A 17,398-nucleotide genomic window follows, 5' to 3' on the forward strand; every position below is an offset into this window, starting at 1 on the left:
AAATCGCACCCAGGTAGTAACCATGGTTCTACTATGGTATTTCATGGTGATTCTAAGTACTATGAACCAACCATAGTATTACTGTGGTTTATCCATAGTACTGCAGTAGCTGTGGTAGCATCATAGTTGTATGTGTAATAGGTCATAGTAACTACGAAATTAGTTTAAAAAGGGATAGTATGGTTTTTAAAAGGATGCACTAACTGTAGTATTACCATGCTTTCGTCCAACAGTCAATGCTGTAGAGAAGGATCTCGATTAACAGCCCAGATACATTAACATTTTCTTAGAACCTAAAAATTTAAGTGAACACTGAGGTAAAATGCACCATGGTTTTCATGGGTACCCAAAAAAACCATGAAAACCATGAATAACTATAAACCATGGTAAAACCATGGTTAGTTTTCATAGTAAAACCATGGTTAATTTTCGTAAGGGATATGGCCTCACTTTTTGTTTATAAATGCCTTGAGACCTCAAGAATGGCATAGGAATAGTTTTAAGCGTTAACAATAAATCTAATATCATAATTTTTTTTACGATTAAAATGATTCATATAAGTAGCGGTCTGAGTGAATGACCTTGGCATCTGTGACATCACAACAGGAAGGCTATCGGTTTCATTGCCATTTCCGCTACACTAAAACACAGCGCTGACTGCAACTTCGATCCTCCATTTTGAGCTAATTTATCACCATGCCACGTAGATGTGTTGCTGGTGGGTGCAGCAACATGACAGAAGGTGGATTTATGTTGCATTCATGGCCCAAGAATGTTCAAACTGCAAAGATTTGGATGCGTTTTGCAAGAAATTCATGGGCACATTTTACTGAGGACTCGTACAAAACCTCTGCTCTGTTGAGGAGCGTTGGCTATAAGCCTGTATTGAAAGACGGTGCAGGACCAACAATTAAAGGAAAAGAAAACTACAAGAAAAGGAAAGTAAGTTCAGTTCTCCTGGCGTGTGAGCCGAGCAGTAATGACGGAGTACTCAGTATGGAGAAAATGGAGAATGAGTGGACCAGTCATCAGATTTCTCTGCTGGATATGCTTGCCTCAGCAGCAATATCTCACCCTTACCTGGAAGAAGCGAATGAATGAAGAACTGAAAGTCAGATTGTTTCAAAACAATTGGCCACAAGATCGGCCTTTAAGAAGCGAGAACACAGACGCGTAAGATGCGACTCTCATTTGGTTACATAACAAAAACAACAACACTCGTCGTTTACCTGCATTTAGATTAATACATGTAACTTGCATTGTGTATTTAAGTTACCGGTATAAGATTATTTAATTTGCTTCAGAATGTGATTGTCTCAGTTCATCTGATTATTTAATTAGCCTTTTATGTTGTATCAGTGAGAATGCATGCATGTACGTTGCATAAGTTATAACGCCTATCCTGTTTTCATGAGAATTACATGAGACTGTCAGTTCAGTTCCATCCAGTTCTCTAGACGGCTTTGTTCTCTGGCTTTATTTCGTAAGGTGGGGGCCTCTGTGGCCGACGTGTTACTATAGGATTCACTTTCTGATGGTTCGAACTGATACGGTTCTACCAGTGGCGGCTGGTAGTCTTTCAAACAGGGGAGGCTGGTCGGTTACGATATTTCCAGATTTTAAAAGAAAAAAGAAAAAACACATAAATTTTGCCCATACTCTTGCCTCTGATCTGGCTGATTGTTGGCAGGGTCACAAACTGTGAAATAACAGGTTCTTTTGGCCCATTAGCCTACTGTCCAATATACATGATGGTGGTGTTGGGGGGGTATATTTTAACATTTTATATTTTAAAATTGTGGCATGTTGTTTAAAAATTGATCATTATTGAAAGCAGCTCTTTGTCAGGAACCTCAGCAGTAGAGCTGGGTGCCACACATTTCATTCAATGACACTTTCCCTATATTTTACTTATTTTGACTGAGAAATGTTTTATTGACAATTTTGATAACCCTTCACTTTTAATCCAGGTCTGTAGTGTGAAATGTTCTCGGCTGTGTTTTTGTTTAAAAATGTTTTCAAAATTGTAGCTGTGTTTAATTAATATCCAGAAAAATATATATTCCAATATAATATACTCAGCATAAACATTTTAAATAGATTCTATATTTTTGGTCCATCCATGACATATTACTAAAGTAGCCTATTTACTGTTGTTGATGTGGGTCACTTGCTGTTAGCCAATTCACTTTCTCGTACCAGGAGAGCTGAAAGGAACGAGTATTATTCCCTACCTTTTTCACCAAGTCAATTTGAGGCGTTGGTCTACCCTGCTCTTTAATTTTAATTTTTTCCTCGAAAGGAAGACTGGCAAATGGCTTCGCCAAAATTAAATCAGCAATGCTTGGCATCCGTGCGCAGCTTTCTTGCTAGCTGACTAGCCCCCTCAAGTTCAAGTTCAGTCACTCAAATAAACGAAATTTCTGGGACTAAGATAGCAAACTTGACAACACTATATTTATACTTTATTTACAATGAAAATATATACAAACTAAAAAAGCTGGTAGAAACCGTATGTAATGAATGAAATCGAAATGTAAGCTGATCTCTTACAATACACCACTCAGTGTTGCCAGATACTGCTGACGTTTTCCAGCCCAAAATATGTTCAAAACCCACCAAAATGCACTTAAATCCTCCCAATCTGGCAACACTGCACAGCACTCGCGAATCCGCATGGGACTGAACTGAAATTCACCGCTGCCTGTCTATAGTTGAAACGAGCTGTCAATCAAAGAAAATATCCGGCCGCTTTCACCAAAGCGGAAAGCTTTGCCATGTCCCTCCCACTGTGAGGCTCGGAGTCCGTAGGCGGGCATTTTCGCAGTATTTGTCCAATAATCGTCTTGCATTTTGAGATTGAAAAGTGCAGAGCTCCCAAATGCCGTTGAAGTGCACTGAGGCTGGGAGTCCGGGAGACTCCGTGGGCGGGCGTTTTCACAGTATTTGTCCAATAATCGTCTTGCATTTTGATATTGAAAGCGCAGAGCTCCCAACGCCATTGAAGTGCACTGAGGCTGCACTGCATCGCGCTGTCATGAGGGGGAAAAACTCACGCACACATTAGGCGAACTGGGGAAAGTTATAATGGAATGATTTTGCACTGTAGTTGGGTTGAGCACATATATTTCTATGATTCGATGTTCGTCATTTTTAGAGGAGGCTGAGCCTCCCTCGTTGTCTTAGAGCAATCGCCTGTGGGTTCTACGTGTATAGCAGTAGCATGTACACACATTCCAATTTCAGGACTATCACCATCAGATGTATTACTGCCTGAGGAATCCGAAGAATCTCCAATAAATAAAGAGGCCATTGCAACCAATCTCGCTTGCCGAGTCTGGCTTTGGTCTATAGCTGTCAAAGGCCTTGGCCTTAAAACCCGTTACCGCTGTGACGTCACGCAGTCAGGGCTGGCTGGCTCAGCAGGGCAGCTTGAATCCCAACTCTGCGGTCAATTTTAACTCTCAAAAATATATATTTTTTATTCCCATTTATGCAGCATACAAGAGTCAAGGATGGAGATACTATCCACTCAGAAATGTATTTAAAAATAAAGGTTCTGCGTATCTGCTTTAAGACAACTCATCAGACCAGAAACTAGCTACAAGGCTAGAGACATTACATCAGAAAGGAGACAGATTTCAGACTTTATTGATGTTCTCTCATCTGATTAGTGAACTGACAGCATGGCTTGTTTTTTTTTAAAAGATTTTTTTGGGCTTTTTTCACCTTTATTGGATAGGATAGTGTAGAGACAGGAAATGAGGGGGAAAGAGAGACAGGAAGGGATCAGGAAATGACCTCGGGTCGGAATCGAACCCAAGTCACCGGATTTATGGTATGGCACCTTATCCACCTGAACCACGATGCCCCCAGTGTCATTAAGCAATGTTTAAAATGAATAAACTGATTTGTTTTAATCAGGAATCAGTGTGTTATTAATTCACACCATTCACAATGTCTTCACGACAGAGTTTCTGCTTTGGGGTTTCTCAGTAAGTTATGGCTTTTGCCTTATCCATTTCAAGACAGAGAAAAACGACAAGCTGGTGACGGAACAATTGTTTTTATTCTATCCACATTCACTGGATATGAGCAATTGCATACTCTGATTGGTTACTCTACTACTAGGCGATCAGCTCATATACCATGAGTAGAGAAAAACAAAATGGTGGAGCGTGTTGCTGAACCAACCGAGGATGAAATAAAAACTCTACTCGAAAACAAAACCCCCCAAAATAAAAAAAAGCAACAAAATATGGAATGAAAGTATTTGTTGGTAAGAACATATCTTTTTTTTTACATTTTCAAGGATTATTATTATTATTATTATTATTATTATTATTATTATTATTATTATCGCATTTTTCACAAACTGCTACTGTCATTTCGCTGGTTTGTTTAAATTCTAAGCAGAAATGATTTTGTCGGACGTTTTGTATAAAGTTTTTATTTATCGAATTTGCAAAAAATAAAAATGCTCTGTTTCTCAGAATCCAGTGAATGTGGAGAGAATAAAACAGTTATTTCACTCAATCTTGTCGTACGTAGCTTATAGCTATCAGCCCATGTACGACTCGATTTCACGGAATAACTGTTAAATAGCTGCTATAGACCCCTTCGCAGTAAACGTAATTCATACATAAGCGGAAATTGCGCGCGCAGCCTGGACCCAAAAAAGACTCAGAAATGCCTAGTTGTTGTGTTGTCGGGTGTCAGAATCGTAGCAGTGATGGGGTTAAAATTTTCAGAATTCCAGCAGGATCTCACCCATTCCAAAAAAATCGCCGACGTCTATGGCTACAAGCCATCAAACGTGTAGACTGGGATGAAAGCACTATCAAAAATGCATAGGTTTGCAGCGCCCACTTCGTCACAGGTAAGATCAGGCTATTTATTAAATCTTTCTTTTTTATTCTTTCTAGTCTTCGTTTACTGATGTAGCAAAATACTTTGGTAGCGTTTGTCTGATTAGCTGGGTCATAGTTACACAATGTAATGAATATTGTTAGCATGTTAACTTAGCTTTGCATGCAGTTTTGTTTGTAGGAGAGGTCTCGCTTGACTCAAGCAGTCCAGATTTTGTGCCATCATTATTTGTGTATGCTGAAAATCACAATTTTAAAGCAAGGATGGAAAGGTAAAATTGTGTGCCCTCACTCTAAATGCCAACTTACGCTGACTGCTCTACCCTAGCTCCCGCCCCGTTCAGTTTCATTTCTGCTCTCTGCCTCTCGCTTTTTACGCAGCTCTGATTTCTCTTAGCTGCACTCTTTACACTATCATTCCTTTCATGCCATCACCTCCTGCAAATTGCTGTTTAGTGTTGGTATTTGCTGTTGTAGCTAAAGCCACATTGCCATCACATCACTGGCATAATTTGATTAAAACAAAATGAATATGAATGTCCCATTGTTAATCAAGTTGTACATGCCCGCACATAACATAATCATATGCGTCTAAAGACTTGTAGGCACGAAGTTTTTCGTGGGTGTACACTGAAGTCTTGTCAATAAGGTACGAGTATATATCTGGCCATTGTATACCAGGGAACTTACTAACATCGTCCGTCCACTCTTTAATTAAATGCGGATCCGGTAGGCGATGTCCACTTGTTAGAGTTAACTTATTTATGTAGCATTCTCGATCTTGTAACGACAATTGTTTGGCATAATCTGACAGCTCATAATGCCGGTCTATGGGCAGCGCCATTGTTTCTGGGTCCAGGCTGCATGTGCATCCTGGCAACGGTTGGTTTGTTTACAAACATGCGAAGGGGTCTATAAGCCATGTACGACTCGATTTCGTGGAATAACTGTTAAATAGCTGCTATATATTAAGAGCTAGCAGGAACTAACTTGTCTCACAGACGTTCCACAACATTAATGGTGACTATATATATGGTTAAAAGCAGAATGTGTCGTTTTTTATGTACTCACAAATATCATACTCACAAAGTATACCATCACACCACTCCGTCATGGATTACATTTGTAGAACAGCACACGTCATCCTCTTTTATTCCTTACATTCTTAATATGTTTAGTGAGACATACAGTAGCTATAAAACCACCTTACCTTCAAACTATTGAGTAGCACTTTAATTAATACAGGACATTACACAGTTTGCATGAAGATATGAAGTTTATCTTTGAGTGGTGAACATATTGAAAATATTTTCAACACAAGAAAATAAACTTCATATATATGTGTCAATATATGGACACATCGTTAATGAAAAGAATTTTAATTTTGAGCCAGTTCACCATTTTGACAACGTGTGTCAAGTCAGTGGGAAAACACTGGGAGTTATGTCATCAGAGGGAAATTTTGGGACTTAGTATACATACAGGACACTTTTTCAATGGAATAAAAACATGTTCTATTCACTTCTAGTGGGTTTCATTCATTTGGTTTGATAGCACGCAATATTGTTCGCATATCGCTTATCCTACGTGTATTATGTCACTCTACCCGATGGAGAATGAGTGTTGAATATGGTTTATGATATTGCATGGTTGTCAAGACAACATGACATCACACGTTGGAGACGTGAAACTTCCGCGCTAGCGAGCGACTGGGACAATTTGTAAACAAACATGGCCGCCAGGTTTGCTTCGTTAACCTTCATCCTACCCAGTGGGGTCCATCTGGACCCCGCACCTATATGTTTGTTTGCCATTTTAAAAATATGTGACATACTGCCTCACTGTTTTATGAATTTGTCGGAATTTATGTCTTAATTAAAACACTAAAGCACCAGAAGATCAGCTTTTTGCATTGTGAAGGTATAATTAATTTGTTACTGGGGTCCAACCGGACCCCAGAGTAAAGTTTATCTGTCTTTCATTTTATAATTGAATAGCACACTGAAAGTTAACTTCTTTTATTTCTTTTATGTTCCATAATGAAACTACCAAGGCATTCCTTCTTGGGGTCCGTGTGGACCCCACTGCTGCAATAAGCACAGGCTGCAAAACAAAAGCCCTAAATTATTTTACAATTACTTTTTTGTTTTAAATTCTGTAAGAAAAGACCTAAGTTGTAATCCAGAATGTTTTACAGCTGCATGAGCTGCAAAAATCATGTATATAATGCCAATTTTTTTTGTGGCGCTATAATTTGCTACATGTATGCTAGTTATTGCAATATTATTGCAATGTTATTGCATTTATAATACATCATTGATATTCAGCCATAGTGGATTTTGTTCTTCAATAAAGTTATGTCTGTTTGCTGCATTGAATTGGTTCTTACTGCATTGATTTCAAGGTATTCCCTCCTGGGGTCCATACGGACCCCGCCTGGTAGTTTGTGTATGTAAAATTGGCTGGTAGGATGAAGGTTAAGTGTGTTCTTTATGCCTTGGGCCCTTTAGTGTATTGCTGTTATTAATACAAGATGTTCTGAACAAAACTTATCTGGTGATTTTGTCTTTATAAGCTTTAATTTTAAAGAAAAGTATTGGGGTCCAAACGGACCCCACATGGTAAGATTAAGGTGTAAAATAGCATGGTAGGATGAGGGTTAAATACGGAAGATTTTGAGAGAATTTTGAAAGAGAAAGACGCATTGAACACCTGAAAGGAATGTGTAATGTGTATGTAGTATAATAATAATAATATTGGCTGGCTTTTTTTCATAGTCTATCAGATATATTCCATTCAGCTACTTGTCTTCGACTTGCATGCTTGTATCATGCTAACTGAATGGAATATATCTGATATACCATTCAAATATGTCACTCAGATCCACCATGTATTTCGTACGAAAAATGCGAGTTTTTCACCACGAGAAGACAAACTTCATATCTTCAAGCCAACGTGTGATTTTCTTTTTATTATATCGACACATTCACAAACAAAAAGTCCCCAAATTTATCAAAACAATTCATCAATTTCCTCACAAGTTACATATAGAGATTTAGGTCACGGTTTTGGTTCTCCATGTCCCGGATGTAGTTTGTATGAAAAATACCATTGGTATATTTCCCAGTAAAACACTCGTGCCCATATAATATATCAAACTACATGACACCCATATCATGACATAAACCTGCGAAAACATTTATAAAGGTTTATTTCTATTGGTGACAGCTTTAATCAGTTTTGATGTCCAAGAAAGTTGGATTTTGCTTCCATAAGCTCAGGTTATACTACAATTTAAATTAGAAAATCATGAAAGCACAGCTATGTATGTGAGTGCGTTTGATTGAGATGTTATACCAACAACACATTTGATGAAAGTAGTCTTTCTAATAACTGAGGCTTATAAGAATAAGCCTTTATTAATGTTTATGTAGGTTTATGTCAGTTGTCATTAACGGCACATGGAGGTGTCATGTAAGCCTACGTATGAGTAGTCATGTGTGCTTTTATCCTACACTACCGTTCAAAAGTTTGGGGTCACCCAGACAATTTTGTGTTTTCCATGAAAAGTCACACTTTTATTTACCACCATAAGTTGTAAAATGAATAGAAAATATAGTCAAGACATTTTTCTGGCCATTTTGAGCATTTAATCGACCCCACAAATGTGATGCTCCAGAAACTCAATCTGCTCAAAGGAAGGTCAGTTTTATAGCTTCTCTAAAGAGCTCAACTGTTTTCAGCTGTGCTAACATGATTGTACAAGGGTTTTCTAATCATCCATTAGCCTTCTGAGGCAATGAGCAAACACATTGTACCATTAGAACACTGGAGTGAGAGTTGCTGGAAATGGGCCTCTATACACCTATGGAGATATTGCACCAAAAACCAGACATTTGCAGCTAGAATAGTCATTTAGCACATTAGCAATGTATAGAGTGGATTTCTGATTAGTTTAAAGTGATCTTCATTGAAAAGAACAGTGCTTTTCTTTCAAAAATAAGGACATTTCAAAGTGACCCCAAACTTTTGAACGGTAGTATATATATCTGCATCCAATGCTTGTAATATAAAGTGGAATGTTTCAAACAGAACTATTTGACCTTATTAAGGTAACCACAAAATTGACTTTCTGCTTTACCTTTGATGTCCCCCGCGTTCTGGAGGTTTCTCAGGGTATTCTCCATCTCCGTGTCGTTATTTCCAATTGATGCAACAATGCCTATGGGAAGTCCTTGACTCCTGAGAGAGCTGGCCAGTTTGCTTGCAGTGTCGAGCCATATATCCTCATTAGAAGACACGATGCCGATGTTGGCCCAACTGAAATACTTCAGAACGGTGTACAGCACCCGTGTGGGTGACGGCAAGATCCGGGCGAAGGTTGGGTAGCTCTGGATTCGATCGAGCTCATAGTTGATGCAGGCCCATGAAAAAATAGCTTTATCCCAGTTCTTGCCCAGGAGTGTCGCTGCATTACAGTATCCTGGATTTCCAGGTCCGACAAAAGCATCGGCTTCTTTTCCATAATGCACAAACGTCGTCAGTGCTTTTGATGTTTCACATGGTTCTTGGAGAACCACAAAGTCCATCGTACAACCCAGATCCAAACTGACATCCCCATTTATTCTATTAATGGCAAACTTTGAAGCTACAGAAGGTAATGCTTTGGAATAGACAGGGTCACAATTCCAAGGGCCGACGACCCCAACTTTGAAAATGAGGCATTGCACACAGCAGGGATAAGTCAATATGGCAAGAAGCGTCCATAAGTTGAAAAATGGTAGAGTTGAAAGGCTGTGCTTGCTTCTTAGGATGTTACAACACGGACAGCTGGATAAGTCCAACAGAATGGCTCTAAAATGGAGAGGAAATTGTTGCATTGTCCTCTTTTTGTATCCGTTATGATCGGTGGATTTTACATGACCATCTTGGGGGCCAGACTAAAGTATAGCTGAAAGTAGAAGACAGGAGTGTTGTGTTGCTGCTTTTCGTTCTGTCTGACCACTTATTTCATTCTCTTTATGTCTGCATTAAATCATAAATATCATAAATATGCACTCATCTGATTATGTCTCTGAGAAAACTATTCACAATATGAACAATGGAAAGAAAACACCTGGACTTACCCTTAGTTCGTTGATACAAGTCCAGAAGTCAATAAGATCATTTTCCTCAGTTTTCTTCAAACTTTCAGACTTTTCTATCCATTTCTCAAGGTTTTTTTCTTATTAATCCAGATCTACTGTGTGTTTTGCATCCACAAAAACAGCACCATATACCTACTACCTCTCCAAGCGCAGCAGCAGAAACAACTTCAGCACCCAGGAGAGATCTTTAGTACCTGCTGTTAGTAACAATGTACACACCGTTTACACTCATCCAAAACACCGACGCCAAAAAACACCAACATTTTCTTGTCTCACTTGAGGCATGCATGCCGTCAAATTCATGGTCCATTACTTTAGCTTTGCAATATTATCTCAATCTCTGTATCGTCACGTCCTCCATCCTCATAAGTTGGAAAATTTGGAGTCATATAATTGCATTAAAAACAAAAGAAAACCAAACTAGTGTTAATTTTCCATTAGAAATAATCACACTCTCAAGTCTTTCATGGTCATTCAATTAAAGTCTTCTCAAAGTGACCCCAGGCCGTGATGTCACCGTGAGCCCCGGGTTTAATCCATACTTGGTGAGGCACAGCGTAAGAGGATTGTCGATGAAGCCTGCATTTATGCTTCACAGGGTTCTTACTCACTGACAGAGCAATTCATCAATTCATTAACTTCGATAATACGTGGAAAATAATTTGCAGTAAATGTTGAATGACTGGTTTTGTGTGATGTTCATGATGTTGGGATAGCATGTGATGTTTTCTCTATTCAAGGAAATACAGACATTATATTTGGATACCCAACCCAAATCTGAATTATTGCTCAGCTACTGCAGTGTCATGGACAACTGATTGAACAATAGAGAAAAATGGAACAAGAAATGAAGAGAACTGTGTTCATTCAACTCTGGAACATTGCCTTAGTCAATCTGTAATATTTATTTAGAACAATAACGATCAAAAACAAAAAGTTCATTTCAACATATTATGCTTTGTATTCATGCAGCCATCCAAAAATAAATCAAATATTAATATGTGAAAACAAATCATGTGAAAAATAAAAGCACATGCACTCACTATATATGATAATATAGGAAAATAAACAAATCATTTACAAAGAATCGGATGTGAAAATAAATGAATCGTATGAATCATATGTAGAAACAAATGAGTCATGTGAAAGAATCATGTGTCAGAATGAATCATATGTGAAAACATAATATGAAATAAATGAATTGCATGAATCATATGCAGAAATAAATGAGTCATGTGAAATAATCATCCAAAAATAAGTGAATTATAAGTGAAAATAAACAAACTGTATGAATCGTGCAGAAATAAATGATTCATGTGAAAGAATCAGATGTGAAAATAAATAAATAAAATGTGAAAATAAATGAATTATATGAATCAAGCGCAGAAATAAATGAGTCATGTGAAAGAATAACATGTGAAAATAAATTAATTGTATGTATGTATGTGTATGAGTGTCTGAGAATGGTTGTCTGTGTCTATGTGTCAGCCCTGTGATGACCTGGCGACTTGTCCAGGGTGTACCCCGCCTTTCGCCCATAGTCACCTGGGATAGGCTCCAGCTTGCCCGCGACCCTGCAGAACAGGATAAGTGGCTACAGATAATGTATGTATGTATGTATGTATGTATGTATGGGGCAACACGGTGGTGTAGTGGTTAGCACTGTTGCCTCACAACAAGAAGGTTCTGGGTTCAAGCCCAGTGGCCAACGGGGGCCTTTCTGTGTGGAGTTTACATGTTCTCCCCATGTCTGCGTGGGTTTCCTCCGGGTTTCCCCCAAAGACATGCAGGTTAAGTTAACATGGGGTAGCCATGGGCTGAGGTTGGGCTGAAGTGCCCTTGAGCAACCTACAACTGTAGTATAGCTGCCCACTGCTCTGGGTATGTGTGTGCGCTCATTGTTCGCATGTGTGTGTTCACTGCTTCAGAAGGGCCAATGCAGAGGTTAAATTTCACTGTGCTTGAGTGTACGTGTGACAAATAAAGGCTTCTTGGCTTCCTTCCTTAGAGATGTGAAAATAAATGAAGGGTATGAATCATATCTCATCTCATTATCTCTAGCCGCTTTATCCTGTTCTACAGGGTCGCAGGCAAGCTGGAGCCTATCCCAGCTGACTACGGGCGAAAGGCGGGGTACACCCTGGACAAGTCGCCAGGTCATCACAGTGCTGACACATAGACACAGACAACCATTCACACTCACATTCACACCTACGGTCAATTTAGAGTCACCAGTTAACCTAACCTGCATGTCTTTGGACTGTGGGGGAAACCGGAGCACCCGGAGGAAACCCACGCGGACACGGGGAGAACATGCAAACTCCGCACAGAAAGGCCCTCGCCGGCCGCGGGGCTCGAACCCGGACCTTCTTGCTGTGAGGCAACAGCGCTAACCACTACACGACCGTGCCGCCCCGGTGAAAGGAAATAAATCACAAGTAGAAAAATAAAAACATGCATCATATATTAGAAAGATGTGAACCTGTGAAAATAAGTGAATCATGGGTAAAAACCATAAAAAAAAAAATGAATGAATGAATGAATGAAGCCACCCACATGCCCTAAATATCAAATGTAAATTTCACATGTGATTATTGACAGGTGAAGTTCATGATCACAGGCAGTTTAGAGATTAAAATGTCTGCTCTTAAGTAAACATGTTGACTCCAGGTTGATGTTTTGGTTTCAGTATAAAGGATGTGTAACGTGGTGGACGATCCCACTGCTCCCGATGCTCTGTGTGCTGACAGTAATTGGGCTTCTGCTTTGCCACAACAGTTCAATTGAATTAGTGCAAATGCATGTTGGGAATAATTAAAGTTAACGAGGGGACACTCTCTGGAGCCGTCCCTGGAGTTCTGTCATATTTGCGTGCGTCAGTTAAACGACAGTGATTTGAGAAGTCTCCGAGCTCGTTTACACAGAGAAGACGAGCGGACTGCTATTAGATTGGAAAAGTTTAGCTCACGTTTGGGAAGTATATGTGCACACCATGACAGAATCATCTCATCTCATCTCATTATCTCTAGCCGCTTTATCCTGTTCTACAGGGTCGCAGGCAAGCTGGAGCCTATCCCAGCTGACTACGGGCGAAAGGCGGGGTACACCCTGGACAAGTCGCCAGGTCATCACAGGGCTGACACATAGACACAGACAACCATTCACACTCACATTCACACCTACGGTCAATTTAGAGTCACCAGTTAACCTAACCTGCATGTCTTTGGGGGAAACTGTGGGGGAAACCGGAGCACCCAGAGGAAACCCACGTGGACACGGGGAGAACATGCAAACTCCGCACAGAAAGGCCCTCGCCGGCCACGGGGCTCGAACCCGGACCTTCTTGCTGTGAGGCGACAGCGCTAACCACTACACCACCGTGCCGCCCCCAGATTATTATTATTATTATTATTATTATTATTATTTTGTAAAGAATTATACTCAGGAACTGTAATGAACCCGATCAGGAAAGTCATATACTAATGACCTGCTAACGGGCTGTAGGTGGTTACGGTGTTATCTGTGGTCATTCTCTTTTTATTTTTCCTCATTTAGACATTTTTTTAGCAAATTTATTAAGCTTTTATGTTTATTTTGTGGTGTAGTGGTTAGCACTGTCGCCTCACAGCAAGAAGGTCTGGGTTCGAGCCCCGTGGCCGGCGAGGGCCTTTCTGTGTGGAGTTTGCATGTTCTCCCCGTGTCCGCGTGGGTTTCCTCCGGGTGCTCCGGTTTCCCCCACAGTCCAAAGACATGCAGGTTAGGTTAACTGGTGACTCTAAATTGAGCGTAGGTGTGAATGTGAGTGTGAATGGTTGTCTGTGTCTCTGTGTCAGCCCTGTGATGACCTGGCGACTTGTCCAGGGTGTACCCCGCCTTTCACCCGTAGTCAGCTGGGATAGGCTCCAGCTTGCCTGCGACCCTGTAGAACAGGATAAAGCGGCTAGAGATAATGAGATGAGATGTTTATTTTGAATGATGCATGGTCTTTTCCCAATTTTCACATGCCCATTTTGGGTGTTCCTGTGCATCCTGAGATTCCTGTTCTCAGCTGATGAGAGTGTTTTCCAATTATTCCGGTCCATCGGCTTCAAGGTTTAACCTGGTTTGTGCTTTGAGATTCTTTTCAGCTTATCACAGTTTTAAAGAGTGATGACTGAAGTTACTGCAACCTTCCAGTCAGCTCAGACCAATCTGACCATTCTCTGATGTCTCTCATCGACAAGACGTTTGTTTCCACCCACAGAACTGTCATTGCTCACTGAATGTTTTTTGTTTTTCACACCATTCTATTTGTGTAAACTCTCGAGACTGCTGGGTATGAAAACCCCAGGAGATCATCAGGTTCTAAAATTCTCAAACCAGTCCATCTGGCTCAAACCAACACCCATGCCACAGTGAAAGAAAGTCACACTTTGAGATCACAATTTTTCCCATTCTGATGTTTGAACATTGTGAACATTAACTGAAGCTCTTGATTTGTATCTGCAGGATTTGATGCATTGTACTGCTGTCGCATGATTGGCTGATTAGAGAACTGCATGACAGAATGAACAGGTGGACATGTTTTCCTAATAAAACGGCCAGTACGGTAAGTGTGTTTTTGTAGATATATAATACTGCGCAAAAGTCTTACCCTGTATCCGAAATCACTCACTACTCACGATTTAGTGGACTATATAGTAAGGATGACATTTTGTAGTGCTGCCTGAAACCTTAGTGAGGATTATTTACACCCTATATAGTGCACTCAAACTTATCCCACAATGCATCACGAAAAGTAGTGTACAACGATGGTCACTAACCAAAGCAATATATCCCATCATGCATTGCGGTCGCGCTGAAAGAAATCAAATTAAAAGCCTCAAATTTGATTTAATAAAAGGCAGTGGCAAAGAAGAAAGTATTCAGCCTTGATTTAAAAGAACTGAAAGCTGCAGGTACTTTGTATTGATTAATGTGGGAAATGCGCTCAGTATAATATGGATTTATCACAAAAACACACGCATGTGTTTATTATTTTGAAACCCAGCAGCTGACTGATCTGGCACGTTTTAATTGTGCGACAGTAGTGACGTAAATACCAGCGCGATGGAGTAGTGTCCGAAAGCGTTTTTTCATTTTAACAATGAGCTCACTGTATAGTCCTCTATATAGTAATTCCCTATATAGGGAGTAGGGAGTAGTGAACGAGTGAGCGATTTCGGACATAGGGTGAGTCCCCCTTTTTTTTCAAACAAACTTTGTTATAGGTTTCTATTTTATGACTTCTACATTATCAAGTCAAAACATTACAAAAACATTTTAGAGTCCAAATGTTTGTTCATTTTCCAGCAAAAAATTAAATGTTACAGAAAAAAAATGATATCTGAGCAGCATATTCCATAAGAGAGCAGCTTTCAGATTAAAAAAGAAAACATAATGAAGGCTGCTGGGTTTTGTTGCAAAATGAAGAAGTGAGTGTGACAGTCAAAGTGTCCAGAAGAACTGTGGCTGGTTCTGGAAGATGCTCAGTAAAACCTACAGCTCATTTCCGCATAAATCTGCACTCACTGGACCTGAGATATATATATATATATATATATATATATATATATATATATATATATATATATATATATATATATATATATATGGGCGGCACGGTGGTGTAGTGGTTAGCACTGTCGCCTTACAGCAAGAAGGTCCGGGTTCGAGCCTCGCGGCTGGCGAGGGCCTTTCTGTGTGGAGTTTGCATGTTGTCCGCGTGGGTTTCCTCCGGGTGCTCCGGTTTCCCCCACAGTCCAAAGACATGCAGGTTAGGTTAACTGGTGACTCTAAATTGAGCGTAGGTGTGAATGTGAGTGTGAATGGTTGTCTGTGTCTATGTGTCAGCCCTGTGATGACCTGGCGACTTGTCCAGGGTGTACCCCGCCTTTCGCCCGTAGTCAGCTGGGATAGGCTCCAGCTTGCCTGCGACCCTGTAGAACAGGATAAAGCGGCTACAGATAATGGATGGATGGATCTTTAATTAGTTCAAATCAGTGTTGTAGTTGAGTCACCAAACCTCGAGTCCGAGTCCAGTCCGAGTTCTCAGTGTTCAAGTCCGAGTCAAGACCAAGTCATTAAAAAAAAAAAATTGAGTCGAGTCTGCTATTGATCCAAGTCGAGTCCAAGTCCAAGATTCCAACCGCACCATGTGACGGTGTCTGTTTCACCGCCATTAACATTAGTTTGTTCCTGAACATGATGTATGAACAGGTGACTGTGCTTATCTTTATCAGGGAGTGTGAAGTATTCTGTCAGAGATGGTTGGGAGACGGATGTAAGTGCAGAAGGTGTGTTTATTAATACAAGTGAAGACGGTAAACAATCCAGAATGGCGGGCAAAATCATAAAACGGTGAAACAGGCGATAAGTCAAGCGAAGCACAAACAGGCGATCGTAGACTCGGCAGAATCAAAGACGAGAAACAGGAAATCAGGGATCAGGAAACCAAACAAGGAAATAAGGCTCGGTAATGTCTCAGCAACGCAACTCAATACTTCGCAAAGTAAGTATGTTTTCACAGGTTTTATATCGGCACGCTGATTGTACCTTAATCCTGTGCAGGTGCGAGCCGTTTACGGCACAAGTGCAAGAGTCCGCTTGACACATGCGCTGTCCAGAGCGCCCGAGAGTCTATCTGATGTACGCGTCAAGGCGCACAGGTGTGACACTCTTGCATGAAATTAGTACAAAATTAATGTAGATATAAATATCTTATGCCAAATTATTATGGCATGTTACAAAAAAATAAAGAAAAAATCTGAGTCCTCGTCTGTAGTTTATGAGTCTGAATGCAGTTAATGCACGAATCTGAGTCATCAGTGCTCGAGTCCAAGTCAAGTCATGAGTCCTTAAAATTAGGGCACGAGTCGGACTCGAGTACTACAAGCCTGGTTCGAATGTATCGGTTACGAGCCTTTGACTCATTGTACATGTCGACGATAAATAAAGCCATGATTGATGATTGACTGTTGTGATGTTTTTTTTTTCCCACAATATAGTTTGCCCATGATTCATTTATTCTCACCTTGGATATTTTCATACTGTTAAAATATTTCCACATTATATTTGTCATATTTTTTTACGCAATGCATTTTACTTCCACATGATTCCTTAAAACATGACATTTCAATATGAAATTCCGGTTTTTCACCCCACGATTCACTGATTCATTGATTTTCATTTTCACTCGAGGTTTTTATGATTCATATTTTTTTTTAGAGAAATCATTAATTTTCACTTGCTCGTTTTAGACGTGATCACATGATGTCCAATATCAGCACATATATGGTGAAATCTATCTTCACATGTGATCAGATCATACTCACATCAGAAATACAGTGGGGCAAAAAAGTATTT

General features: G+C 40.0%; 1 protein-coding gene across 1 annotated transcript in view; it reads right to left on the minus strand.

The window, feature by feature from the left end:
- The window catches only part of gucy2f (guanylate cyclase 2F, retinal), a 41,118-nt gene extending 31,370 nt beyond the window's left edge, over positions 1 to 9,748 (minus strand). Inside the window, exon 1 of the mRNA XM_060898202.1 lies at positions 9,010 to 9,748. Coding sequence (XP_060754185.1) covers positions 9,010 to 9,748 — 739 coding nt within the window. The remainder of the gene's footprint in view (positions 1 to 9,009) is intronic.
- Between the last annotated feature and the right edge of the window lie 7,650 nt (positions 9,749 to 17,398).

Source organism: Neoarius graeffei, chromosome 17 (genome assembly GCF_027579695.1).
Source record: "Neoarius graeffei isolate fNeoGra1 chromosome 17, fNeoGra1.pri, whole genome shotgun sequence".
NCBI lineage: Eukaryota > Metazoa > Chordata > Actinopteri > Siluriformes > Ariidae > Neoarius > Neoarius graeffei.